Here is a 27,631-nt window from a genome sequence, read left to right on the forward strand (position 1 = left end):
ACAGCCGAGAGGAGCTCCAAATCCAGGAAGACAGTGGAGCTAACGCAGAGAGGGAGAAAAAGAGAAGGGGGAAGGAAGAAGGGAAAGAAAGAAAGAAAGAAAGAAAGAAAGAAAGAAAGAAAGAGGAGCCCTAGCTTTGCCGACAAGGAAGAGGGGAGGTAGGTGAACACGGGAAGGCAAAGGACCGAGCCTACCCCTCCATGCAAAGCCGCATGACAAAGGAGATCACAGAAAGGAAGAAACTACCCCCTTCTTTTCTCCTTTTTTCTATAAAAAACAACAACCAACAAACAAAACCCTTTTTTAACCCCTTCCTACCCCTCTCCCCCTTTTTTAAAAAGAAATTCTTTTTTATTCCCCCCCCCATATACCTACTTTTATCATTTTTCTTTTTAAAAGAGGGGCCACTGCTGCTGCAGCCACCCTTTATTTGAATCTTTATTTTTATTTCTATCTTTTCTACACACTATTTAAAGACACACTTTTCCACACACACACACCCTCAATTTAAACCTCATTTTATTTTCACCTCAAACTCCCCTCTTAAGAATTAAAATGGCAGTACCCAGAAAACAGCCCTGAACCATCACAGGCCATTTCCTGGGACTGCCACTTCGCCCCAGACTTTCCACTCTCTTTTACCTATCCTCTTTTACCTATACTTTACTCATTTTTATTTTCTTTTTTAAATAAAAAGCTCTATCTATCTATCTAAAGACAACCCCCCCCTTTTTTTTTACCTTTAATTCTCATTTTTATCTTTTACCTGTACATTTTTAATTACTTTTTTACAAATAAAAAATAATAACAATAATTAGGAGGAAATATTATTATCTATTTTATTTTTATTTTTTATTTTTTTAAAAAAACCACACATTTTTTCCCCTCTCTCTTTTTAAAGCCCGTTCTTGTCTATTTGTTGGCTTGTTCTTGAGGGGGGAATCTTTCGCCCCCAGCTACGACCACCACTCTCTTTTAAAACAAAAATTTCCTCTAGATCACTGCTATTGTTACTGATACTCTCCCCCTCAACTCCCCCCTTTTATTTTTCTCTCCCTTTTTGCTCTCCCCTCTCTCTCTTCACCCCTCCTCATTTTTCCCCCTTATCCCACCTTTCATTTTCCATCCCCAATTTTTTTTTTCTATCCCTTTTATTTTTTAAAATCAACCCCCCCTTTTTTTAGCCTGTCCGTCAGTTTGTTTTTGAGAGGGGAGCCCTTTCCCCCCACCCCCTCTTTTAAAATAAGACTTTCCCCCATACCATTGCAGCAGCTCCCCCTCCCTCCCTCCCTCCTCCCCTCTCCCCCTCTCTTTTCTTCTCCTTCCCTCCCCCACCCTTCCCCCTCCTCCTCTCATTCTCTCTCCCTCCACCCTCTCTCTATCCCCCCCTTCCCCTAAAGGAAACACATACACACATTCATATCACCCTATCATAATTTGCCCCCTCATACTATAGCTAAAACTACTGCTGCAATCTAATACCTCTGATATTACTGTACCATCTCTCCTCTCTTTCAACTCTTTTTGTCTCTCTCTCTCTCTTCTCTCTTACTCCAATCTCCCCTCTCCCCCCCACCTCCCCCCTTCTTCTCTCTTGCTTCTTCTTCTTCTTCTTCCCTTTTCTCCCTCCACCCTTTACATATAGCCTATCTGTCTGTCTCTGTTTCTAAGCGCACTCCCAACCCCAATTTCCACCTTAACTGGACCCCAGTACCCCTTTTGGGTATATACAACCCCCTCCTAAACACATATCCCCCCTGGCCCCACCCCTCTAATCTCTTGCATCTCTACCTGCTAACCCCCCTCCCTTTATATGAACTGTCTGTCCGTTAGTCTACCCACCTCTGCTTACCCGCCCTCCCCCCCAGCCTCGGCGGCACCGCTGAGGCAACTACAGAAAACCCAAGAGAAGTTCTTAAAACACAGGCTAGAAGTGACACAAATGACCGCCTAATCCAAACGCTCTGTAAAAGCCACCAGCCAACAAAGCCTGATCAGCTCAACAACCCAACAATACCCCGGAATCACCACTGGCACAACTCCTAACCACCACACGCCCTACCCCAAGTGGACGCCAAGCCAACCTCAAACCAAAACTATCAGGGAGACTGAGATGACACCAACCAGGGAGATGGCAAACAATGCTAAGATGGTAACTCCCCTTCAAGATGATGACCACCCAATAACGAAACGAGATCTGAGGGAAATGGAAGCAAGATTAGAAGAAACACTGAAGGCCACAATGGCTCCCATGCAGGTACTAATCAACAATCTAACCTCCAAAGTGGAAGCTCTAGAGAACAAAAACCGAATGCAAGAAAAAAATAATAGAGCAATACCGGGAGGAGAACGCACGTGTGAACAAGAAACTGGACGAACTGGTAAACCAAATGGAAGCAGAACACAGAGAGATGAAAATTAAGCAAGCCGACCTTGAAGATCGCAATAGACGCTGTAACATCCGCTTCCGCAACTTTCCTGAAAAAGCAGAGGAGAAAAGCCCAACAGACCTAATTATACGCTGGCTGAAAAACACAATCCCAGGCCTGAAACTTGAGGCAGATGACTTGGAGAGGGCTCACAGAGCCCTAAAACCTATGCCAAAACTCAGCGCCCCCCCAAGAGACATCATTGTATGCTTCACGCGCTACAAAAAGAAGGAAGAGGTATGGAACAACCTCAGAAACTCAACCAACCTTCGATATGGAGAAACCCCCATTCTGGCCCTACAGGACCTATCTCAGGATACTCTAAACCGGAGGAAAAGCCTGCGCCCATGCACCCAGCGTCTCCAACAAGCAGGGATCAAATACCGATGGGGCTTCCCCTTCCGTCTCATTGTAACAACCAATACAACACAACACATGGTTACCAACATACCTGAGGCCCTGCAACTACTAAAGAACCTTGAACTCGACCTCCCACCGGAATGGCAACCGACAAACCCACCAAGTGACAGCCCCAACCACGAGGAAACAACAGCAAGCAACTGGACGACGGTACAGAGCAAAAAGAAACAACAGAAGCGGCAGAACAACGCAAACCAATACAGGCAAGCACAACGCTCAGAACCGTCCCGCCGGCCATACGACACAAGAAACCAGACCAAGATTAACCAAACCAATTCATCGCAGATGGACAACCCTACAACAACAACAACAACAACAACTGCAGCTGAATGAAGCAACCAGGAAAAAAAACCCACAAACCGAAGGACTGGTGATTTCTCCCCCCCTTTCCCCCTCTCTCCCCCCCCCAAAACATAGATTTAGTTAACACCATCAACATCCCCCCCAGCCCCGCACCCCCACAGAAACCCCCACCCCAACACCAGTCCAGACGACCTCAACCACATTCCCCATCACCCACACCTTCAACATCCTCATACTCCATACTAAGGAAAAACAACTCCAACCTTAATAACACAACCCACAATCAGGCTAAAATCTGATACCCAACCAGCAATATGGTGGCACCAGAGCGTACCAGCACCCACATCCCCACCCCAACACACCAACAATGTTGCTTATAACATTGGCAACATTGCTTACGAACCTTATACCTGACAGCGACGTTACAAAGTCACTTCACACTGTCTCGCTGATCACCCCCTATCGTAGACAACAGGGGGGATGGCCTGTCCTTGAACATGGCCTTCCACACCAGCTGAGACCTAGGACCAACCGGCTAAATGCCAGATGGCCCAAAATACCCCAAACAAACACCTATATGACTACATATAGGAAACTCCCTACAACTTACCCCCTACTCTTTAACCCAAATCTCACTCTACTCCCACTAGCCCCCCACCCACCACACCCTAGGTCAGCGCAACCCCACTGGTTCTTTAAACAACACGAAGAGAGAGACACAAGACAGGGAATCGCCCCACATAATAGATAAGCAAGATGGCTAACCTAAAAGCAATTACATTAAATGTGAGGGGGCTGGGAAACCCCATCAAAAGAAAACGCATCACCTCATACATAAACACCATGAAACCACACCTCACCTTCCTACAAGAAATACACAACCCACCCAAAGGCAGCAAACTCCTGAGCAACCCCCGCTTCAGTCAACAGTGGGTCGCACAAGGCTCAGGGAAAGCTCGTGGTGTAGCCATAATACTCAGTAGAGACCTGAACTTCACTGCCACAACAGTCCTCAGGGACAAAAAAGGCAGATTCATTTTCGCTAAAGGGACACTAGATGGCAAAATCAAACTGACAATCGGTTCCATATATGCCCCAAACACGAAACAATTAGAATTCTTCCAGAAGACACTAAACAAATTCCTCTCCTTCTCTGAAGGGGAAGCAATCCTAGGAGGGGACCTCAATCTAAATATGAAAGGTTTATCCCTGAAAGATATCCACCCCACAACCCCATGGGCAACCTTCCTCCGAAGGAAACCCCCAACAACTAGGAACTCTTACAAGTTACTAAAAATGCTAAAAAACAGGGGTCTCTACGACATTTGGGGTGAGCAAAACCCGGGAGACATCAGCCATACATTCCAATCAGGACGCCATGATACAGTGTCCAGACTGGACAGCATTCTACTCACACAGGGTCTGATCCCCTCAGTGGAATCAACAAACATAGGTAACATTAAAATCACAGATCACGCCCCAGTAGAAGTCATCGTTAAAATAGGAGAAGGAACACAAACCACCCCATCATGGTCCTTCAGTCCCATCCTAACTACAAACAAACAAATTAGAGAGAGCCTCACAAAAACCCTCCAAAACTACTTCAAGGAAAACGATGTAAACAATATAACAACCCCCCTCCTATGGGACGCAATGAAAGCGGTCACCAGAGGAGCTTGCATAAAAGAGAAAACATTCCTTAAAAAACAAACCTCCTCAAAAATTAGCAAAATAGAACAAGACATCACAGCCCTCTCATCACGCTACAAACAAACAGGATCTAAAAAACTCCTCAAACTTATAGAACAAAAAAGGAGAGAACTAGACTCCCTAGAAATTAACAAAACAATGATCAACATTCTATACTCTAAACAACGTTTCTACGAATATGGAGGGAAAAACTCCAGATTACTAGCAAATAGATGTAGGAAAAAAGCACTCAAAACAAGAATACACTGCATCACCAAAAAAGACGGCAACATAACATTCTCCCCCGAAGAAATAACCTCAGAATTTGCAGAATTCTACTCCAACCTATACACCTCCCATAACCCACCAGAGAAGGAAATCAGAACATTTCTAGCAGGACTGACCATGCCTACCCTAACTGATGAGGAACAGGAATTCATGGACAGCCCTATCACCCCAGAGGAAATAGATGCGGTCCTCAAAAACCTGAAACCACACAAAGCCCCAGGCCCAGATGGCTTCACAGCAGAATTCTATAGGAAATTCAAAGAACCCTTGATGCCCTACATGACCCGCCTATTCAACGACATCATAAAAGGGGCCCCCATCCCCAAAACCTGGACCCACTCCAAAATAGTCTCCATCCCAAAACCACTAAAAGACAGCCTCAAAGTAGAATCATACCGCCCAATCTCATTAATAAACCAAGACTACAAGATATTCACATCAATCTTGGCCAACCGCCTAAAAATCTTCCTACACAAGTTAATAGCCCCAGACCAGACTGGTTTTGTCCCTGGCCGCAATATAACAGACCCCATCAGGAAACTACTGAACCTGATCGAACACAGCAAGGCAACCAAACTCCCATTGACAATTATGTCCCTAGACATCCTCAAAGCCTTTGATTGCTTGGAGTGGAAATACATATTAGCAGTACTAACTAACATGAAATTTGTCCCCAACTTCCTACAAATCCTCAAACAAATATACTCCCAAGCCTCAGCAAAATGCAGAACTAACAATATGGATTCTAATACTATAGCTATCCAAAGAGGCACGAAACAAGGATGCCCACTGTCTCCCTTCTTATTTATCCTGGCTCTGGAACCCTTAGCAATCCGCATCCGAGCAGCCACAGACATCAAGGGAGTGGAAATAAAAGGCAGAACCTATAAATTAGGGCTCTTTGCAGATGACCTAATGGTCACAACACCAGACCCCATAAGCACAGCAACCTCCCTAATCAGAGAACTCAACACATTTGCAATGGTGTCGGGCCTACAGGTAAATTTTACAAAGTCAGAAGCAATGTGCTTCAACACCCCTCCTCACACCCAAAAAGAACTCACGAAGGTCACCAAAATAAAACTTTGCCACACCAAGTTCAGATACCTAGGGGTACAAATAACCAGAAACCTCAATAAACTGTACCTCCACAACTACAAGCCCCTGTGGCGACAAATTAACAAAGACCTAAAGAGATGGAATAACACGAATTTCACTCTCTCAGACAAAATAGCCATGATCAAAATGATCACACTCCCAAAACTAACCTACCTATTCCAAACCCTCCCAATCTGGATCCCCTCAACCCAACTTCGCAGTTGGCAGAGAAAACTACACTCTTTCATCTTCTCACATAAAAAACCAAGAATAAGCCCCAAATACCTGCACCTCCCCACCTCAGAAGGAGGATGGGGAATCCCCAACATAGAAGCATATTACAATGCCAACCAAATACGCCATATAATCCCATATATACTAGAAGATGAGACAAAACAATGGGTACACCTAGAGAGGGACACAATTGAAAACACCTGCACCACAACATACCCACTCCTCCCAAACAAACTAAAGAAAATTCCCACAACACTTAACAGGTACACACAGACCATGCTCAAAGCATGGAAAACACAAATAGGCAAACTATCCCCAACCCCATCCCCACTAATCCCCCTGGCGTACCACCCATTATTCTACCATGCAGCACAAAACCTCCAGACAAAAACCTGGCGAACCAAAGGCTTATATCGCCTAATAGACTTTTATAAAAATAACAAACCCTTGTCAACACAAGAAATACAAGACAAACTAGAAGACACCCAAATGACCTGGTTAACACAACACCAACTACATGCCTTCTTAAACAACCCAACAGTAAAATCAGCAGCAACTAGGCCCCTGACAACCTTCGAAAACCTCCTCCTAACAACAAAGGGAAATGGTAAAGGGACGGTATCCGCAATATACAAAATACTACTCCAAAATCCCGCAAATCCCCTAGACCAGGGGTCTGCAACCTTTAAGACAAAAAGAGCCACTTGGACCTGTTTCCAAAGAAAAAAAAACCTGGGAGCCGCAAAACTAACACACACACCGCCCACATGCGACGTCACAGCCAGTACAGCGCCCGCCACAGTGGGGAGTGTCGGGGCGCACAATGCGCCTCCTCCCTTCGCTAGTATCTGCCCCGGAGCCGCAGCAAAGGTGTAAAAGAGCCACATGCGGCTCCGGAGCCGCAGGTTGCAGACCCCTGCCCTAGACACAATCAAAAAACAATGGGAGAATGACATAGGCTATGAGATTAACCCCACTCAATGGACCAGAATGTGGTCTAAACCCCCCTTTAAATCCATATCAACAAAAAGAAAAGAACTCACACTGAAACTCACCTACAGGTGGTACCTAACACCAAGGAAACTAGCGCTAATACACCCAGGAACCTCACCAAAATGCTGGAGAGGGTGCACCTCCTCAGGCACATACCTCCACATGTGGTGGGAGTGTCCCAAAATTCAACTATTCTGGACAACAGCCATACAAGAAATATGTAAAATAACTAAGCAAGTAATAGACATCACCCCAGAATTGGCCCTACTAAACATCTTCCAAGACAACAATGCCCATTTACACCACAAAGAACTTATAACCCACCTGCTCTCAGCAACCAGAAACATCATAACCAGACACTGGAGAGACCTGTCAGGAGTAAGCATGGACCAATGGTACCAAATAGTATGGGAAACAGCCCTACTAGAAAAATTAACTAATAAACTGAAACTGACACGGGGACAAACAGAAGAAGACGCCTTCACCCCGGTATGGCTCCCCTTTATCACATACACAGCCCAACAGGACAATGACAATAATCCACCAACAGCATACAAATCAATATGGCTAACCTGATCCAAAACACCCACCCACCTCACTCACACACGAAAACAAAGATCACCACAGCCAATCACAAGCAAACAATCACACCCTAAGCCAACCCCAACCTCTCTCACCACCAAAGGAACACAAGTGAACAACACAAGCAACGCTGACACCAAACTCTACATACATTAAACATAATAGAAACACCGCCACCCGACCCCACCCCCATCCATCCTCCCTCTCCCCACCCCCCCTTTCTTTTTCTTTCTGTTTTCTTCTCCCCCTAATGCCTCAACAAATGAAACGGATTTGTAAAAACGTTACATGGAAGAAGAAGAAGAAAAAAATACGAGGCACTACACTTCTGTAAAACAAGAAAATCCTTAATAAAAATATTTAAAAAAAAAAAAAACATTGAAACATTAAAATGCAGCCTCATCACAGGAGGAGAAAGGAAAAAGAAAGAGGGGGAGGGAATCAAATTGGCTCCAAGCCAAAGGCCAGGCAGAACAACTCTGTCTTACAGGCCCTGCAGAAAGAAATCAGATCCCGCAGGGCCCTGGTCTCATGAGGCAGAGTGTTCCACCAGGTTGGGGCCATCACTGAGAAGGCCCTGGCTCTGGTTGAGGCTAATCTGACTTCCTTAGGGCCCGGGACCTCTAGGGTGTTGCTATTTAGGGACCTTGAGGCTCTCTGTGGGGCAGACCGGGAGAGGCGGTCCCGTAGGTACGAGGGTCCTAGGCCATGAAGGGCTTTGAAGGACAAAATCAGCACCTTAAACCTGACCCTATGCTCCACCGGGAGCCAGTGCAGCTGGAAAAGCACTGGGTGAATATGCTCCCATGGCAGAGACCCCGTGAGGAGCCTCGCTGCAGCATTCTGTACCTGCTGGAGTTTCTGGGTCAGCTTCAAGGGCAGCCCTGCGTAGAGCGAGTTACAGTAGTCAAGCCTGGAGGTGACCGTCGCATGGATCCCTGTGGCCAGGTCGGGGCAGGAAAGGTAAGGGACCAACTGCTTGATGTGGCGAAGGTGGAAAAATGTCGCCTTGGCTGTTGCTGTGCCTCCATGGAAAGGGAGGCATCAAGGATTGAAGAGGGGCTTTCCGATGGGGGCTCGATATTGCAAAATAAACAATGACAACAGGGGTTTTTTCAATTAAAAAAATGCATTGGGGTTTTTCCCCCCTGGGAAGCATCGATCTGGGTTAAATGTAATGGGTGGAATGTGATCTGGTGCTCTGATGCCAACCATGTCGTTGTGGATGTCGTGAGAAAATCGCAGCCCCCAGGAGTGATGGTTCCCACAATGGACGTTCGCCTGGAAGCCCCACCCACCCACCTCCCGCAACTCTGGCTGCGCATACACACAATACGTGTCAGGCATGCGGCTCCCCCCAAGGAATCGTAGAATCTTAGAGAGTCGGAAGGGCCCCAAGGGGTCATCTAGTCCAACCCCCTGCAACGGTTCCTGGGAACTGTAGCTCCCTAAAGGCGGGAGCAAAAAAATAAAAATAAAAGCTTCACCTTTGGGCATATTTGGACGGAGCCCACCTTGCCAGCTGATTCCATTTCAACAGGCTATGTTTTTGAGCCTGAGCAAAACTGGGATGTGCAATTACTAGTAGTAATATTAGTACTATTAGTATTAATACTACAAGTACTACTAGTGCTATTAGTATCACAAACCTCCCCCTCTCTGCCTCCGCTCCCCATCCATGAATGCCTGCCTGCCATTACTGTTAGTACTATTAGTACTATTACTACAAGTACTACAAACCTCCCCCTCCCCACCTCTCTGCTTCCGCTCCCCATTGGTAAATGCCTGCCTGCCATTAATATTAGTATTATTACTACGAGTACTACGAGTGCTACATACCTTCCCCCCACCCCTCCCCTCCCCTCTGCCTCCGCTCCCCATCGATGAATGCCTGCCTGCCATTACTGTTAGTACTATTAGTACTATTACTACGAGTACGTACTACTAGTACTACAAACCTTCCCACCCGACCTCTCCGCCCGCCTGCATCCGCCTTGCCCTCCCTTCCAGTCGGCTTCAGCCCCCACCTTCGCTTCCGCACCGCTCCTCGCCATTGGTCACTCTGGAAACATCCCGGCTTCCTATTGGTGGATTCCCCGCTGGGGCTTCACGGATGAGAGAGAGAGACGCGGCGAGGGGAGGGGCAGGGCAACGCGAGCCTGAGCTCCGTTTTTCTTGGTGCGTGGAGGCGAGCCTCGGGCGCTGATTGGCGAGGCACGTCACGAGGGCGGGCCGGGCGTGGCGCGATTGGCTGGCGGAGGGGGCGGCCGGCGCCTGATTGGCCGGGCGGCGGGAGCGGCCCGTGAGGGGCTTCTGAGGCGGCGGTTTCTCGGCTCCGGTTTCTTCGGGCGGCCGGGTCGGGATGAGCGTCGTGACGGGGACGCCCGCGGTGGTGTCCGTCTCCATCAGCAGCACCCTCAACTCCTTCCGGGCCCTCAAGAGATACGCCCGGGGGCTCACCCTCGCCGAGTTCAAGGTGAGAAGGACGTCGGGACGCGCCGACACGTGTCGAGAAAGAACGCGTGTTCGTCAGCCCAGAGGGCTGCTAAGGAGCTCCCCCGCCAAAGAAACTGCCAGTATCATCATCATCATCATCATCATCATCATCATTATTATAATGGGGGCTGCTCAAAACGTGCGAGGGGCGATCGTTAGGAACCGATCCAGCTTTAGCAGGATGAAAACATCCTATACCCTTTTTAAAAACGCTGCCTCTTTGGGGTTTTTTTTTATTGGGTTTATGTTGGTTTTATGTATTTGATATTTTATGTGAACCGCCCTGAGACCTTCGGGTATAGGGCGGGATAGAAATGAAATTAATTAATTAATTAAACAAACAAACAACGACAACAATAATAATAATAATATTTATTATTCTTCTCTGCGCCATCCTGTACCTAAAAGATGTAACTGGAAACAGGCAGGCCTATTATTGCAGCAAAAAAAAAAAAAAGCACACCCAGTGCCAGATTTATGTATAAGCTAAACAAGCTATAGCTTAGGGCCCCAAAAAATTTTAAGGGAAAAAAAAAAGCTGGATGTACATTTCCAAAATATCAGATAAAAACCAAATAACATAAAAACTGCATGCAGCAACAGTGTTTTGTGTTGTGTCAGCTCCTATTTGTGATGTGCAAATGGCTTTGGGTACCTATGAGGTCCATCAATGACCATCTAGCATACATTCAACACCAAAAACAGTGACAATTGGTTGTTGAGAAAGGACAGCTGGACATAGAAAGGGCCCGTTACCTTCAGGAGCTGAGGGCCGCATCAAACCTCAATCCGGCCCTGACAGCACCTCACCAGGCCTTTCCTGAAAAGCAGACATGGAAGGGATGCCTCACCTCCCCTGCCCACCCCCAAATAATCGTAATTATGGCCCTCCCCTCGCAGAAAGGGAACCGAATTATGACCCTTTGGGAAATTGCCTTGGGGGGGGGGATGGATCCTAGTCCAGCTGCAACCCAGGCTGCCTGCCTGCCTCCTTTCCTCTGCTCTGTGTTGCTCCAGCCTGAATCTGTACTGGAAAATGGGCCACCGTTTTGTTTTGTTTTATAAGCAAGCTGTTCACTGCAAACAGCCTTCCCAGGGGAGCCCTCTTTTCCACTAAAAAGTGGGTTGGGGGTATCAAAGGAGGGGCCTTCCTCCTCCCCCCAGACACACATCCCAGCGCACAGTTCAGAGGGGTGCGTCCCCCTCTCAGAAATGGACTTAGAGTAAATCTGAATTCCTCCCATCCCACCAGAGACTGAATTTGGACTCTTCTCCCCTTTCCTCCAGTAGCATTACATCCCCCCCCCCCCAAAGTTCTGGCCTTTACATCGAAAGTGGGGATTCTCAAAAGAGTTGAGTTTGGCACAGACTCCTCCATTCTGCCCTCTTGTAATTCCAAGGAAGGAATTAGTGCCGAGGGCATTGAAAATATCGAGGGCCCCTGAAGTCCCACTGATTTGGGGGTGGGGGTCCCTGTTGTCTTTGTCCCCCTTGGCGTGGCTCAGGGCTCCCCTTGCCGCCGCCAGGAGCATCGTCCGAATTGCTTGCTGCGTTGCTCCGGCCTGCCGTCTGGCCTGTTCGCACAGCGGCACCTGCAGGCTCCCCAGAGAGGAAGCTGGCATAGATGGGGTGGTGCCCTGTCCTGGGGTAAGCGACTCCTGCGCTGCTGGCCGTGGCGTGGCCTGTTTGCCTCCATGCCAGATGGGTTTGCGGTGGCAGCAGGGTCGCTGCAGGAGCGTGTGATGGGGTACCAAAGGAATGCAGAGCGCCGCGGCTGCTTGTGAGAGGTCTTGCACGTTGAACGCCAAACGAGAGGATTTTTCCTTGTGGGAGAATCGGCTCCCTCTGCTTTGACATTGCAGGGAGAATGTGGGTTTAGGCTTTGCAGCTAGATTTTTAGCTGCATGGCATGCCCTTTACACCCTTTGCATGCGGGCGCAGATGGTCGTTGGACTTGCCTCCTGCCCTTACTTGGAAAGCTGATGCTTTCTTCCACCCATCTCCCCCCCCTCCAATCCCAGGGGGGGAAAACCCTTATATTTGCTTGCTTCAAGTTCCAAACTTGCTCCTCTTTGCTTCTGCCTTTTTTTGGGGGGGGGGTGTCCTTAGCAGAACAGCACTCGCCCCCATTTTGAGCTCTGGTCCCCAGCAAACAGGCCTGTGTCAACAATAACAAAAATCCTTTTGTGCCACACATCCAAACTGGGATTAACTGCAGCTTGGCAACTGGCGACCTGTGCCCAGCTGAGTGAGCCGGCCAACCAGCTCTCTTTTTCTCTCCCCCCTCCCCCCCCATGGCTGCAGCGTGTGGCCTTGTGCCAAATTCTGCCTTTTGTTTCCCTCCAGCATCTCTTTTTCTGCCCTGGCAGTGAGAAACAACCGGGACAATTTAAGGATGGAGCTTGTTCATGCTTTCCCCTCCCTCCACTCAGATGCTGTTTTGCAGTCCCCACCTATGTCGGGAATGTCACTATCCCCTACTTAGCACCCTGAGCTGGGAGCTGTGCAGGCTGCATCACAGAGGGGAGACCTTCTCTTGCTCAGAGGTGTAGAGCCTTGGTCAGCAACTAGTTTCTCTGCAGAGCCATTCTGTGAAGAATTGAGGGGTTGGGTGGGCAACCCCGCCCCCTATAGTGCCTGGCCTGCACACACTATTGCCACAGGCACCTCTTTGTCTCTCTCTTTTGAGCTTCAGATTGACAACTGTACAGCCGTGTTAGACTGAAGCAAACTTGTTGCTGACCTTAGCTTTGCAGTCCCCACTAAGATGCCTTGATGTATCCCCATCACTAGAGGTCACAAACACGACTGGTCCCATTAATGTTACATTACTGTTGTGGTTCGTCTTGCACGGAGCGAGGGGTGGGATACTTCACATCATCTGTTGCCTGTGATAAATACTCTTCTTCCCCTTCTGCCTGGTGCTTCTGACTGAACAGTGTAAGCTGGAACTGGTTGTGGGAAGTCCGGCATCATGCATGGACCTCGAGCTCTATACTCCGGACGACAAGTTTGTGATGAAACTCGACAGCGACGAGGCCTTGCTGGGGTCTTACCCCATCGACGACGGGTGCAGGATTCATGTGAGTGTTGGGCTGGTTCTTCCCTAGATCAAAAGGCTCGCCTCATAATACTTTTGCTATTGCAAGAAATTGGGGGAAGCTGCCCTGGGGGCTGGACCGCATGAGGGCCTCTTACGCATCTGATAAGAAGCTACCTTCTGAATTCTGTTGTTGTCCCTCTGTTTCCCCCTATTATTTATACAGCAGCATCAATGTGCTGTCAGACATGTGCCGTCAAGGGCCTGCTCTCCCCTTATAGTACCGTTCCCCAAAGCTGGGGATGGCAGAGGCCCTGGTGAGATTCCACTGCCAAGTAAAAGCATTTCACTTCTTCCGTGCACTGGCAATAAATTTGTGAATGCCGCCGCTGCTGTAGGTCTTCTATGCTGCTACGTACACTAACCTGTTTTTAGAAATGATAGGTTTATTCAGTGTGTTTTTAAGTGCTTGCTGTATGTTTTAGTATGTTGGCAACCCTCCCTGTGATCAGAATGATGTGATGAAGGGCAGTCTATTGGTGTTGCTAGTAAATGTCAATAAACAAAAATTTAAAAATACCATTCTCTGTAAAGAATGGAAGGACAGGTCCCTGCTGCAAGGGGGGGATGAGGAAGAATAAGCTTTTATTTCAGTTGGATGCGCTTGGTCCTATTTGCAGTAGGTTATGGAGATTACTGGGTTCTGTCAAAGGATTTGTGAGTGGGTGACGAAAGTGAGGTTCCCTTGCTAGTGAAATGTAGTTTGCCCATTTCATGGGAATGGGGACCTGCCCTTGTCCATTGCTTAATGTTGCTCTGAACAGCATTATGCACATTGGTGCCACACTGCAAATAACTAAATTGTGTGACCTATTGGTTTTTGGAGTATTTTCCATAGTGGGGTCTATTCCTAGTAGTAACTGTGTCACTGTGCTCTATATATAAATTTAATCCTTATTAAAAAAAGATGGAATGACACATGCGGCACATGGCCATCTGTGAACTAGAATTTAGAGCCCCTTTGCAATTGGTGGCAACAAATGCCTTTTTAAAAAAAGCTTAGAAATTGCTCTTTTGCTTCTGCCTTTAAAAAATAAATAAAATGACTGTGTTTTGGGGGCCTGTAGGTTATTGACAAGAGCGGTGCAACCATCGGGGAATACGAAAATGTGTCAAAGGTAGAGAAGTTTGAGATAACCGATGCTGAATATGACAAGCGAACAGGTGAGAGCTGATGGCAGTGTCCCAAATGATTCTGTCTTTGAAAGAAAAGAGTCTGTCTAATCCCATCAGTTGTATCTTAGGTTTTTGAAACTGGCTCCTCATTTGTGTGTTGGGTTCCAGCTGCTCACATTCTTGGATGGCTTTGAAAGACGTTGAGACAAACTGCTTCTGATGCAACAGGGCACTGCCAGGGCCATGGAAACACTTTTTAACCTCCCGCTGCAGTGGTACCTATTAATCTACTTGCACTGGTATACTTTCGAACTGCTGGGATCGCAGAAGCTAGGACAGAGCAACGGGAGCTCACTGCATCATGGGGATTTGAACGATTGGATGGTTGGCAGTTCAAATTGGTGCGACGGGGTGAGCTCCTGTTCCTCTATCCCAGCTTTGGCCAACCTAGCAGTTCGAAAGCATGACAACGTGATTAGATAAATAGATGTGTGGCAGGAAGGTAAATGGCATTTCCGTGTGCTCTGGCACTCATCACGGTCCTCCATGTGCCAGTAGCGGTTTAGTCATGCTGGCCACGTGACCCAGAAAGCTGTCTGTGGTCGGCTCCCTCAGCCTGAAGAGTGATGAGCACTGCACCCCATAGTCGCCTTTGACGGGGCTTAACAGTCCAGGGTTACCTTCACCTTGCCTGGGTAAGAGAAGACTGATAGTATAGCCATTTCCAAATATCTAAAGGGTTGTCACTTGGAAGAGGGAACAAGCTTGTTTTCTGCTACTACAGAGGGCAGGACTCGAACCAGTAGATTCAAGCTACAAGAAAGGTGATTCCAACTAAACATCAGGAAGAACTTTCTGACAGTAAGAGTCATTTGACAGTGGAACGGACTCCCTCGGGAGCTGTGGGCTCTCCTTCATTGGAGGCTTTTAAGCAGAGGTTGGGTGGCCATCTGTCATGGATGCTTGAGCTGAGATTCCTGCATTGCAGGGGGTTAGACTGGATGACCCTCAAGGTCCCTTCCAACTGTACAGATTCTAAGTTTCCATGTCTTGTGGCATTGCTGAGATTCTCAAGTAAGAAGAGTGCCGTTGTGCTCAGGCCCTGCTTGTGAACTTCCCGTTCAGGTTGGCCACACTGAGAACAGGCTGCTGGGCCAGATAGACCTTTGTTCCCTTGCTTGAGTGAACTAATTCATAGAGGGCTCAGTGGTACCGTTGTAGATGGCCTTGTTTCAGTCTGAGTTTACTCAGCAAGTTTACTCCTTTTGAACCATTCCCGCCATTCTCTGTGTCCTGCAGATACAGCACGCTCCTTCATGAAAACAAGTAAGCTGGGGCAGTACAATGCGGAAGAAATGATGAAGAGGGAAGCCGAGAGGGAGCAGAAGCTGCTGGAGGAGAAGGCCCAGGCGGAAGCCATTTCCGTGGGGTCGAGGTGTGAGGTGCGGGCAGCAGGGCAGCCCAACAAGCGGGGGACAGTGATGTACGTTGGTGAGTACCTGGGTGCATGTCCCTACTTCCTGCCCTGTAGAAGAGAATCACTTTGTAGGGATTGGATGGGGGGGGCATTTAAAATACGGTGCAGCAGAAACCAGTGTGAGAAGCAGTTTGAAGTCTTATTTGGTTTTGCTTTATAAACCAGGTGAAGAATTCTGTAACACATTTGGCACCACTGGGGAAATCAGCTGATTAGCACACAGTGCTGAGAACGCCAAGGTTGCAGGTTCCATCCCCATATGGGGCAGCTGCATATTCCTGCATTGCAGGGGCTGGACTAGATTGGCTGGATCAATCCATCAACTTCTTTTGGATGATTTAGAAGGATTCCGTCTGGCATCACTTTTGCTGTGCGTGTGTCACTATCCGCACTCAGCAGAGTTACATCTCAACGCAGCTCCATCCTTGGAATCATCTTCAGGGTTCAACGTTCACACATTAGGCAATAAGCATTCATGGCCGCCATAAAGATTCGGGCAAGTGTAGAAGTTTACTTGTCAGGCTAGCAAATATATACAGACATTCGCCACTGCCAGGGTCTAGGCATGCTTAGAGTCCCACAATATAATAATAATAATAATAATAATAATAATAATAATAATAATAATTATTATTATTATTATTATTATTATTATTATTATTATTATTATTTATTATTTGTACCCCGCCCATCTGGCTGGGTTTCCCCAGCCACTCTGGGCGGCTTCCAACAGAGATAAAAAATACACTAAAATGTCACATATTAAAAACTTCCCTGAACAGGGCTGCCTTCAGATGTCTTCTGAATGTCAGGTAGTTGTCCATCGCCTTGACATCCGATGGGAGGGCATTCCACAGGGCGGGCGCCGCCACCGAGAAGGCCCTCTGCCTGGTTCCCTGCAACTTGGCCTCTCGCAGTGAGGGAACCGCCAGAAGGCCCTCGGAGCTGGACCTCAGTGTCCGGGCAGAACGATGGGGGAGGAGACGCTCCTTCAGATATACTGGACCAAGGCCATTTAGGGCTTTAAAGGTCAGCACCAACACTTTGAATTGTGCTCGGAAACGTACTGGGAGCCAATGTAGGTCTTTCAAGACCGGTGTTATATGGTCTCGGCGGCCGCTCCCAGTCACCAGTCTAGCTGCCGCATTCTGGATTAGTTGTAGTTTCCGGGTCACCTTCAAAGGTAGCCCCACGTAGAGCGCATTGCAGTAGTCCAAGCGGGAGATAACCAGAGCATGCACCACTCTGGCCAGACAGTCCGCAGGCAGATAGGGTCTCAGAGAGTCCAATACACACTCTCTCTGCTTCTTTTATTTATGCAATGATTTTTATTAGTTTTCAATTACAACAATCCAATCATTATAACAATGCCAGATTATAATACAATTAATAATCATTGAGATGCCAAATTACACAATTTAGGTGGCCTCCCGCATGCTAGAATTCGTGGTTTGGTGGTTTCCTTTATTTCTGTGTTCCAAAGTCTTATAAATTTCAATTACGCTCCAGTCCAGATACCACCTCTTTATATCACAGCTGCAATTTTAATGACTTCCATTCGTATTGACACATTGAATAATTTCTGCACCTGCAGATGAAGCATTCAAACTCTCTCCTTCCTGTGCGTCCGCAGTATTTCTTCCTTGTAATATATCGTGTCTATCTTTTGTCAGTTGCTGTTGTTCTCCAGCATGCCTTGGGCGGTGCTAGTGTCCCATTGTTGTTTCAGAAGATCTCCATTGTTTTACAACTACAAAAGTCACACTGTCCCAATAAGTTTCCAGTTTTCTCCATCTTTTTCTCAGCCTGGGAGGGAGAGCAAGCTGTCAAGGCTTGCCATATTTGAAACGGTGAAAATCTGGACAGAGAAGTTGTTGAGGTTGTGTTTTCTTCGCAAAAATAGCAAATTGCCATTTTCTAGTTATTTTTCTGGGAAATCGGCAAAAACGGCACTGCTGACATGGGCTGGATTCTCCCAGACACCTCACCAATTTCCACCTGGAGGCTGCTAGAGACAACAGTATTCCGGATGTGTCTGGTCAATTCCAGACCTGTGGTAACCCTTTGTAGAGTTGGAAGGGGTGACCTAGTCCAGTCACATCCAGTGCTCTCTCTGCTTCTCTTAACTGCAAGAGACAAGTTACAAGTTACACAGAACCATTGTTAACAGTACTTCCTGTCACACTGCGCATGTCCAAAGAACAGTTACCACAGAAAGTGCCCTTGCATACACAAAAAACCTCCAGCCTTCTGCTTCTTCTTGAACCTTCTTCTCTGTTCTTCTCTGTTTCTGGAACAAATGATTCTCTCACACACAGAGAGAGAGAATATCCAACATAGATGACCCTCAGGGTCCCTTCCAACTCTTATGATTCTGTGAAATTTGATGGTGCTTTTCAGCTTGAACAAGGATTATGAGTGTCCCTCCCTCCTTGCAAAAACAGAGAAGCTGCTTCAAGTTCCAGTAAGACTTATAGTCCAAAGCACGCTTCCATAATAATAATTATTATAATTAATACCCCGCTCATCTGGCTAGGTTTCCCTGGCTTCCAACAGAATATCAAAATACAATACAGTGGTACCTCTGGTTGTGAACGGGATCCGTTCTGGAGGCCCATTCGCAACATGAAAAGAACGCAACCCACAGTGGCGCATCTGCGCACGCATGGGTTGTGATTCACTGCTTCTGCGCATGCTCGTGTCATTTTGCGCATCTGCACATGCGCGAGCAGCGAAACCCGGAAGTAATCCTTTCTGGTACTTCCGGGTTGCCGCGGGACATAACATGAAGCGGACGTAACATGAGGTATGACTGTAGTCTATTAAACATCAAAAGCTTCCCTAAACAGGGCTGCCTTCAGATGTCTTCTAAAAGTCTGGTAGTTGTGCACTTGTGCCTGACTTAGGATTGTAAGCTCTTCCCCTTTCCTTTCTTCTCCATAGGCTTAACGGAGTTCAAGCCCGGTTACTGGGTCGGCATCAAGTATGATGAGCCTGTGGGGAAGCACGACGGAAGGTAAAGCCCTCCCTTCACCTGACGTCTCTTGCAGGGCAGTCCTGCCTGGCCTGGGCCCCCAAAGTGGGTCATCATGGGATCTGGGTGGCTCTGGCAGCTTCATAGCTTCACGTTGAAGCAGCAGCACATTCCCACCTTAACTTCTGGTACATTGTCAGCACGTGTTTTAGGTCTACGTCTAAAGGCAGTCCACAGAGTGTTGCAGGGGCACTAAACTTAACATTCAGCGTGCTTTTGCTTTTTTATAGTGTTTGTCAATTCATTTTGGGCTGCCTCAGAAAGATAAAAACAAGTCCGAGTTTGCTTCAAGTCTTCCTCTGTAGTGTTGCTGGCAGCAGTTCAATAAATATATGGCTTGGGACAAGAGTACAGAATGTTGTATTGGGTACAGAATTCTGCCAGAGGGGTGACTGAATAACATTTCCAGCAGTTGGGGGCAGAATCTCAGAGCCCCGCATGGTTCCCACCCCTCCTTAATAGCCAGCAAAACAAAAAGAAACATTTTTTGAAACGTGAAATAATAATATTAATGATTTTATTATTTATATGCCGGTCATCTGACTGGGTTTCCCCTGCCACTCTGGGCAGCTCACAACAAAGTATCAAAAACACAGTAAAACCTCAGCCTTCCCTAAGCAGGACTGCCTTCAGATATCTTCAAAAAGTCAAATACAGTGGTACCTTGGTTTACGAACTTAATCCGTTCCGGAAGTCTGTTCTTAAACCAAAGCGTTCTTAAACCAAGGCGTGCTTTCCTATATCAGCGGGGGACTCATTTTACAAATGGAACACACTCAACAGGAAGTGCAACCTGTTCTGCTTCCAAGGCAAAGTTCACAAACCAAAACACCTACTTGCAGTGTTCTTAATCTAAGTTGTTCATAAACCAAGCTGTTCTTAAACCGCAGCACCACTGTAGTTGTTTTAAAGATTTTTAAAACGGCAGGAGCAGGATAAATAACGTGGAGCAAGAAACTGTGCAAAACAGGCAACTCCTGTAATTGTTACAAGGCACAGAATGTGGATTGCAGAAGTGTTCCTTTTTTAAAAGTCAGCGGCATGTGCTGAGGATTGGGGCTTAGGCCGTCCTTTGAGCTGCTGGGCTTCTCCTCAGACTGCTATCCCTGCAACCCCCCCAGCCTGAGTGTGACTCTCTTTCTCCTGCTCTTCTTCTCCTTGGCAGTGTCAACGGAAAGCAGTACTTTGAGTGCCAGCTCAAGTACGGGGCCTTTGTGAAGCCTCGCTTCGTCACCGTGGGGGATTTCCCGGAAGAGGTGGACTACGGCCTGGACGATGAAATGTGACGGGGAGACGAAGAGGTGCAGGGGTGGCTGAAGGAAGCAGAGCGGGTCGCCATGCGGCCTCTGTTAATGGCTGGCTGTTGCGCTCTGATCCCATGCGCAAGGTCACTTGAGCAAGCCAAAGGGAGAAGGCGCGAAAAGCCGCTGTGTGTTCTTTGACTTGTGTTGGTGGTTTCCCCCCGCTTCCCTTTCCCCTGGTTGTCTCTTGTCTGTTCTGTGAAGATGCTATATCCCCTTGGTTTTTCTCATGTTTACACCCTTCTGCGCCAGCTCAGTTAGCCCAGAGAAAACTGGAGTCTCCTTGCCTTGTTGCAGCAATCCTTGAAGGGGTGAAGCTTGGGGGTGGCAGCAAAGTCGCTCCTGATTCCCCCACCCCAGTAGTAAGGCCTGCTGGTTGCAGAAGCAGTTAGTTGAGCAGGTTGAAAAGAGAACCTCTGAGCAGATTTGTACAAGACCCTTCCTGCTTTTTTTAAAAAAAGTAAATGCAGACATTTCTATGACCATGTATTGTTTTTCCCCATTGTGAAAACTTTTTTTTGTGCTACTGGCCGATGCTATGTGAATACGATAAATTAAAAAAGTTGGTGGGAAAATACATTCCAGACACGAGTGCTGCTTCTGTGTGAGCTTCTTCCATCTTGCGCACCGAGTTCCTGGGGATCCTGGCTGGGTGGAGGTATAGGAGGTCGTCTTACAGCAGCTCTCCAGATCCTTGGATCTCCTTGCCTTGCTTTCCAGATCCCTTCAGCTGGAGATTCCACGGAAGGAACCTGGAACCTTGTGGAAGGGAAAGTGTGTGCAGCACGGCCACTGGGCTCTTCTCCCCCGGCCTCTGAAGATTACAAATACTGGTGGGGTGGGGTGGGGTGACCCATTAGTACCAATGACTCAGTGTTTCGTTTTCTGGGAATGGAGTTGAGAGATGACCTAACCTGGGGAGAGAACAGCAAAGACCTGATGAAGAGAGCACAGCAGAGGTTATATTTTCTGAGAATGCTCCAGAAAAACAATTTCTCAAAGGACATTGCACTGTGGAGAGCGTACTAACTTACGGTCTGTGCGTGTGGTTTGGGAGCTGCACGGCCAGGGAAAAAACAATGCTGTCCAGGGTTGTAAAGACTGCAGAGAGAATTATTGTGTGCACTCTTCCCACCTTAGATCAAATCTATGCTGCCAGGTGCCATAAGAAAGCGGCAGAGATAGCACATGATAGTACGCACCCCGGAAATGATCTCTTTCAGCTCCTGCCTTCTGGAAGAAGGTCCAGGGTTATAAAGGCCAGGACTAGCCGCCTGAGAAACAGTTTCTACGCTAATGCAATTCTGATTCTAAACGCAGCGTGAGGGGTCTCTGTAGTATAGTGTATTTTAAAATGGGGTTTTAGTTTTTAGGGGTTTTTGAATGTTTTATGTAGTTTTATGTAGTTTCGTGGTAGTTTTATGTAGTTTTTCAATTTCATTGTTCGGCAAGGGACAATGACAATAAAGATACCGTATCGTATTGATGAGGAACCCACATCAGCCCCACCCAGCATGGCCAGTGGTGGAGGGTGATGGGAGTTTTTGTCCAGCATTCATTAGGAGGGCCACAGATTCCCCATCCTGCCTCTAGTGTGATCTCCAGGCTCAGCTCCTCTCTTGCCTTGACTGCAAGGACTGCTTTGTTTCTGCTCTTCTAGGGAAGCACCTGCTAAATTCATATTCTCTCCTTATTAACACTGATTTTCTCTGCAGCTGCTTCAAGCTGCTAGTTGTCATCTGCCCCTTGCGCTGCTTTCACTCTGTCCGTTCTGCCTAAGTGGAATTCTGCTGTTTCCCTCCTTTCTCGCATTCGCAGCCTGTTCCTCCCTCAGCTGGTAACGGTATTCCGGTATTCCTCCGTCTTGCTCAGCTGGTCCTGTTTCCCTTCAAAATCCTTCATCGCCCAGGCCTCAACTCGTTTGCTCGTCATCCGACTCATCTTTCTCCCGCCTCATTTGTTCACCCTGGTTTCTCTCCCAGCCCTTCCCAAATCTTAAGCTCTGTGGTCAAGGGCCGCGTCATTTAGGAGGTGCTGTTGCATCTCGCTCACAGCTGGGCTGGATAAATGCAGTAGTAATTGGGGAGCTTTTCATGTAGTTGAGCAAAAAGGAATGTGAGTGGAAACTTAAGCCTCCCCTGAAATGTGACCATTGTGGTCTTGTGGTTGCAGCATTCTGCAAGCTTGCCAGATATATATATGTTTGCGTCCCTTGCCTGGGAAGGTTAGGTAGTGGGCTCAAACTATACTGCCTTTCATAGATTACTATGATAGTCATAGTCCCTGTTCTAGTCATAGCTTTTCCCTTTTCTTGCCAGGAATCCTATTCGAAATAAGGGAATTTCCCTTTAAAAAAGGGAACAGTGACAGCTATAGTTCTAGTTCTTCCTCAAAAATGACTGGATTTTAAAAAAACAACCCCAAATCAGCTGCTTAAAGCTATCAAGCTGCATATGACAACAAAGCTAAACATTTGCTTTGGAAACGAGTTTGGAGTCTGTGTCATAAGGCTTCTTAACGAAGCTACATCCGGGGCTTCTGGGGGCAGGTGGTGGGGAGCCCCCAGTGAACAGTGCCTGAGCTGTAGATGCCAGCCCTTCCCTCTCCCAAGTCCTGCAACTTCCGTCTCGGAATTACTTTCCCTTAAACCATAATTTGGGAACATCTTTGCCCCCCCCCACCTGATGCTGGGCTCCCACCTATCAGTGCCAGCCAGCGTAGTTGGCGGTCAGGGCTGAGAGGAGGGGTATGCAGTGCTGGTGCCAGGCTATTTTGTGCCTTAGGGAAATTGCTAACTTCAAATTTAAAAAACCCATCTTGTAGAAATGATAAAAATCCTTCAAAATGTAGAAGTAAAACATGATCAGAAATTCGTAGGATAAACAAAAACGAATCTGTATAAAAACTCAGCCCCTCAAAGGTCAGTACTGCACCCTAGGTAGAACGTGAGACTCCTGTTCTCACAGTTATGGGTTCAAGCCCCACCATGGGCAAAAGAGCCCTGCATTGCAGGGGGTTGGGCTAGATGACCCTCGTGGTCCCAGCTGTACAATTCTGGGATCGCACCGGCCCTGGGTATATGTAAGGCCACAGATTCCCTATCTTGTCTGAAGCAACATGGGCAGCCCAAAACCTTTGGCTGCCTTTGGTATGATCCTCCACCCCCATCGTTCTGCCCGGACGCTGAGGTCCAGCTCCGAGGGTCTTCTGGCAGTTCCCTCACTACGAGAAGCAAAGCTACAGGGAACCAGGCAGAGGGCCTTCTCGGTGGTGGCACCCGCCCTGTGGAACGCCCTCCCATCAGATATCAAAGAGAAAAACAACTACCTGACATTTAGAAGACATCTGAAAGCCCTGTTTAGGTAAGTTTTTAATGTGTGACATTTTAATGTATTTTTAATCTCTGTTGGAAGCCGCCCAGAGCGGCTGGGGAAACCCAGCCAGATGGGCGGGATACAAATAATAAATAATAATTATTACTACTACTACTACTAGGACAATTATTTAGCGGGTGAGGGGGCAGGCCAGGGACGAGGCCTTTAACTCCCCTGCCTTAATCAAGCCTAGGTTGCGATGCAGCGGATACGGGAAACGCAATCTGCGCACGTGCCCCCCCTGTTGATTTATTCTTCGAAATAAAATGAATTTCTGGCAAGGCCAGGCGTTCCTTCTGGCTCGGCTCAAACGGGAAGCTTCTCCCAATCCAGTCGCCCGCGTGGATCCCCCTCCTCGGGGTGGCGCCCCCTCCTCGCTCGCCCTTCCGGGGGGTCTCCTTAAGGACAATGACGCGCCCCCTCCCGCCCACCTGGCTTCCTGGGAACGCCCCCTGGCCAGCCGAGAGCCAATGGGAAGCGAGAGGAAGGCGCCGGCGGAGTCTCAACGTTCTACGGCTTGTGACGCGCCGAGGGGGGATCCCCTCCTTCGGCCGGAGTCGGGGGCGGGGAAGGCGGAGAGCGGAGCTCCGGCAGGAGCCTTGCGGGATCGCGGATCGGGCGCCGGGGAACCGGTGGGTCCTCTCGAGCTGCCTCTTCAGGGCGGGCGCTTCAAGGCCGCCGGAATCGGGGCCTGTTTCTGTGGCCGGGGGGGGGGGGGCGGCGGGCGGGCGGGTTGAGGTTTCTGTGTCCAGCTGCCCTTTGCCAACAAGAAATTGTCAATGTTTTGTGTGTTGAAGGTATGCTAGATGGTAATTGAGGGACCTCATAGGTATCCGAAGCCATTTGCACATCACAAAATACGTATTTTATCAAAGTCATGGTCGAACTGAAATACAATTAAGAAGTATATTAATTTGTTGCTGTTTAGTCGTTCAGTCGTGTCTGCCTCTTCATGACCCCCTGGACCAGAGCACGCCAGGCACTCTTGTCTTCCACTGCCTCCCGCAGTTTGGTCAAACTCATGCTGGTAGCTTCGAGAACACTGTCCCACCATCTCGTCCTCTGTCGCCCCCTTCTCCTTGTGCCCTCCATCTTTCCCAGCATCAGGGTCTTTTCCAGGGAGTCTTCTCTTCTCATGAGGTGCCCAAAGTCTTGGAGCCTCAGCTTCAGGATCTGTCCTTCCAGTGAGCACTCAGGGCTGATTTCCTTCAGAATGGAGAGGTTGGATCTTCTTGCAGGCCATGGGACTCTCAAGAGTCTCCTCCAGCACCAGAATTCAAAAGCATCAATTCTTCAGCCATCAGCCTTCTTTATGGTCCAGCTCTCACTTCCATAAGTATATTAATAGTGAAATGCAATTAAGAAGAAGTGTATTAATAGTAAAATAATTATTAAGCTCTAACTTAAAATGGTTGGGGGCCCATGACTTACAACACAAAAGTATCTGAAGAAGTGTGCATGCACACGAAAGCTTATACAGTGGTACCTCTGGTTACGTACTTGATTCGTTTTGGAGGTCTGTTCTTAAGCTGAAACTGTTCTTAACCTGAAGCACCACTTTAGCTAATGGGGCCTCCTGCTGCTGCCACGCCGCTGTAGCACGATTTCTGTTCTCATCCTGAAGCAAAGTTCTTAACCCAAGGTACTATTTCTGGGTTAGCAGAGTCTGTAACCTGAAGCATATGTAACCCAAGGTACCACTGTACCCAGAACTACTTATTTGGTCTCTCAGGTGCTACTGGACAAATTTTTACTTCTTTTTTTTAACACAAAACACTGTTGCTGTATGTAGGTTTTATTTTATTTGTTGTTTATCTTATATTTTCTAAATGTACATCCAGGTTTTGTTTCCTTTAAATTTTTTGGGGGCCCCCAAGAGAGTGACGCCCTAAGCTAGAGTTTGTTTAGCTTATACATAATTCTGGCACTGGGTTGGGGGGTGGGCAGCTTCTGGTGGCCCATGTGCTCCTGCCAGACTCCCCTCCGGAAGATAACTCCCCCCCCCCCCCGTTCAAAACATCACTGGCCATTAATAATTAGACGCGCTGCCTCTGATTTTGTACTGCGGTGATGTGAGATAGTGCGCTGTTCTTCCCATTTTGCTGAGGCTGCAGCGCTTCATCTGGGGTGGTTTGTCCACCTTTGGTCCCCACCCGGCACTCGGCTCTCACCTGCCGCTCCAAGAAGCTGTCGGCAGGCGACAGCGGCCACAATCCCAGGAAACGGCTTCGACGGGCTGGCTAAAGCAGGCGAGGGTACCCTCGGTGAGTTGGGGACTTGCCCTGCATGCAAATACAAGCTCTAGTTGATTGGGCAGACGAGACCAAGGGTCAAGAAGGCGGTTTCTGCACATTCTGTAGAGCAGGGGTCAGCAAGGTTTACCTCCCCTGGGCCAGTTCACTCCCGCGGAGATTGCTCTGTGGGCTGGATTGCGTCTGCACATTTCTGGTATCTGCGCAGACACAATTTTTGGCACCCCCCCCCCATATTTTATTCAACTTGGCACCCCTGACACAGGTCTTGGAACTCGGACCCAGGGCTGATTTTCTCTCAGAAAGGCTCCCGCTTCTTCCAGGGCCTTCCTCCAGCCTTGCTCGGGCACCCCCCTTAAACTTCCCCACCAGCTTCTGTTCTGACGCTGCTGCTTTTGGTTCCCCAGCTCCTGCTCTGCTCCTTGGGTGATCCTCCCTGGCTGACCGGAAGGGATGTCCGAACGCCCCATGGCCCGCCACAGCAAGCTTCAGAAGCAAGTTCTCGGCCTCTACCGCAGCTTCCTGCGGGCCGGCAAGGACAAGCCGGGCTTCCTTCCTCAGATACGGGCCGAGTTCAGGAAAAATGCCCAGATCCCCCGGACGGATGTCATGATTATAGAGTACCTTGTCCGGCGTGGGCAGAGGCAGCTAGAGCAACTCAGAGGTGCCCACACCAAGCAGATGGGTGCCTTCGTCAGGACGGAACAGGAGGAATGATGAGCCGGGAATTTTACTTTTTGGAAAAGGTTTCCTGCCCATTTTTAATGGAATGGTCCTTTCTCCTAGCTGCTGGTTTTTAACACAGCTGGCATTGCAGGTGGGGAGTCTGTGGCCTTGCAGATGTTGCTCCGTGATCATGGCCAGCGGTCAAGGGTGATGGGAGTTGCTACACGGTGGACGGGAGCTTAGCAAACCTGGAATACAGATCTGGGTGTCCTCTCAGGAATGACTGAACAGAGCTGCTCACAGTTGCCACTCGAGGGCACAGTTGAGAAATACATAATCATTCTGTTCCCATCAGATTTTTCTCCTCCTTTTTATAGTTGAACTAAAAACACTCGCTCCCTACAGATGTAAGAATGCCCTAAGCAGGTTCTGATTGACGCAGCTCACCCCAAGAGACTCTGGGGGTTGGTGTGCTCTGTGAAGTTGGGAATTCAGTATTAGAGATTGTCAACACGCTCACATGGCAGTTGAACCGGTTTAGGTGCCCTGTGTAGGCTCAGTTTTTCCTTGTAACCTTGGTTGTTCTGTCTTGGCGGGAATTTGAATAAACTAAATTGCCAAACAGCTCTTTGTGGGCTGCTTTTTTATTACTGTGTAGGATGAGCCCTGTTTTAAAAGCCTTTCTGTCAGTCGCCCAGATCGTTTCCACCGGGTCATGGCTACAAGGATCCACATCAAGCACTGAAGGCAGGAGAAGGGACTGATGCTGCCATATTCCT

The 27,631-nt window shown here is 48.1% G+C and overlaps 1 protein-coding gene and 1 long non-coding RNA gene across 3 annotated transcripts in view; both read left to right on the forward strand.

Annotated features, from left to right (window-relative positions):
• Positions 1-21,151, forward strand: part of TBCB (tubulin folding cofactor B) — a 122,850-nt gene extending 101,699 nt beyond the window's left edge. Inside the window, exons 2-7 of one of the 2 annotated variants that reach the window (XM_083754275.1) lie at positions 10,355-10,512; positions 13,472-13,615; positions 14,700-14,796; positions 16,048-16,239; positions 19,169-19,241; positions 20,425-21,151. In XM_083754275.1, coding sequence (XP_083610401.1) covers positions 10,399-10,512; positions 13,472-13,615; positions 14,700-14,796; positions 16,048-16,239; positions 19,169-19,241; positions 20,425-20,545 — 741 coding nt within the window. In that variant the 5' untranslated portion in view covers positions 10,355-10,398 and the 3' untranslated portion in view covers positions 20,546-21,151. Of the gene's footprint in view, positions 1-10,354; positions 10,513-12,042; positions 12,180-13,471; positions 13,616-14,699; positions 14,797-16,047; positions 16,240-19,168; positions 19,242-20,424 lie in introns of those variants that run through there. The other variant, XM_083754276.1, reaches the window with a different exon arrangement.
• Positions 21,152-24,447: 3,296 nt separating this feature from the next.
• LOC310850182 lies at positions 24,448-27,474 on the forward strand. The gene is made up of 2 exons (XR_014567253.1): positions 24,448-24,566; positions 26,594-27,474. It is a non-coding gene; the product is annotated as an uncharacterized lncRNA (long non-coding RNA).
• The last annotated feature ends 157 nt before the right edge of the window (positions 27,475-27,631 follow it).

The sequence above is a fragment of the Podarcis gaigeae genome, assembly GCF_964106915.1.
Source record: "Podarcis gaigeae genome assembly, chromosome: 8".
Lineage (NCBI taxonomy): Eukaryota > Metazoa > Chordata > Lepidosauria > Squamata > Lacertidae > Podarcis > Podarcis gaigeae.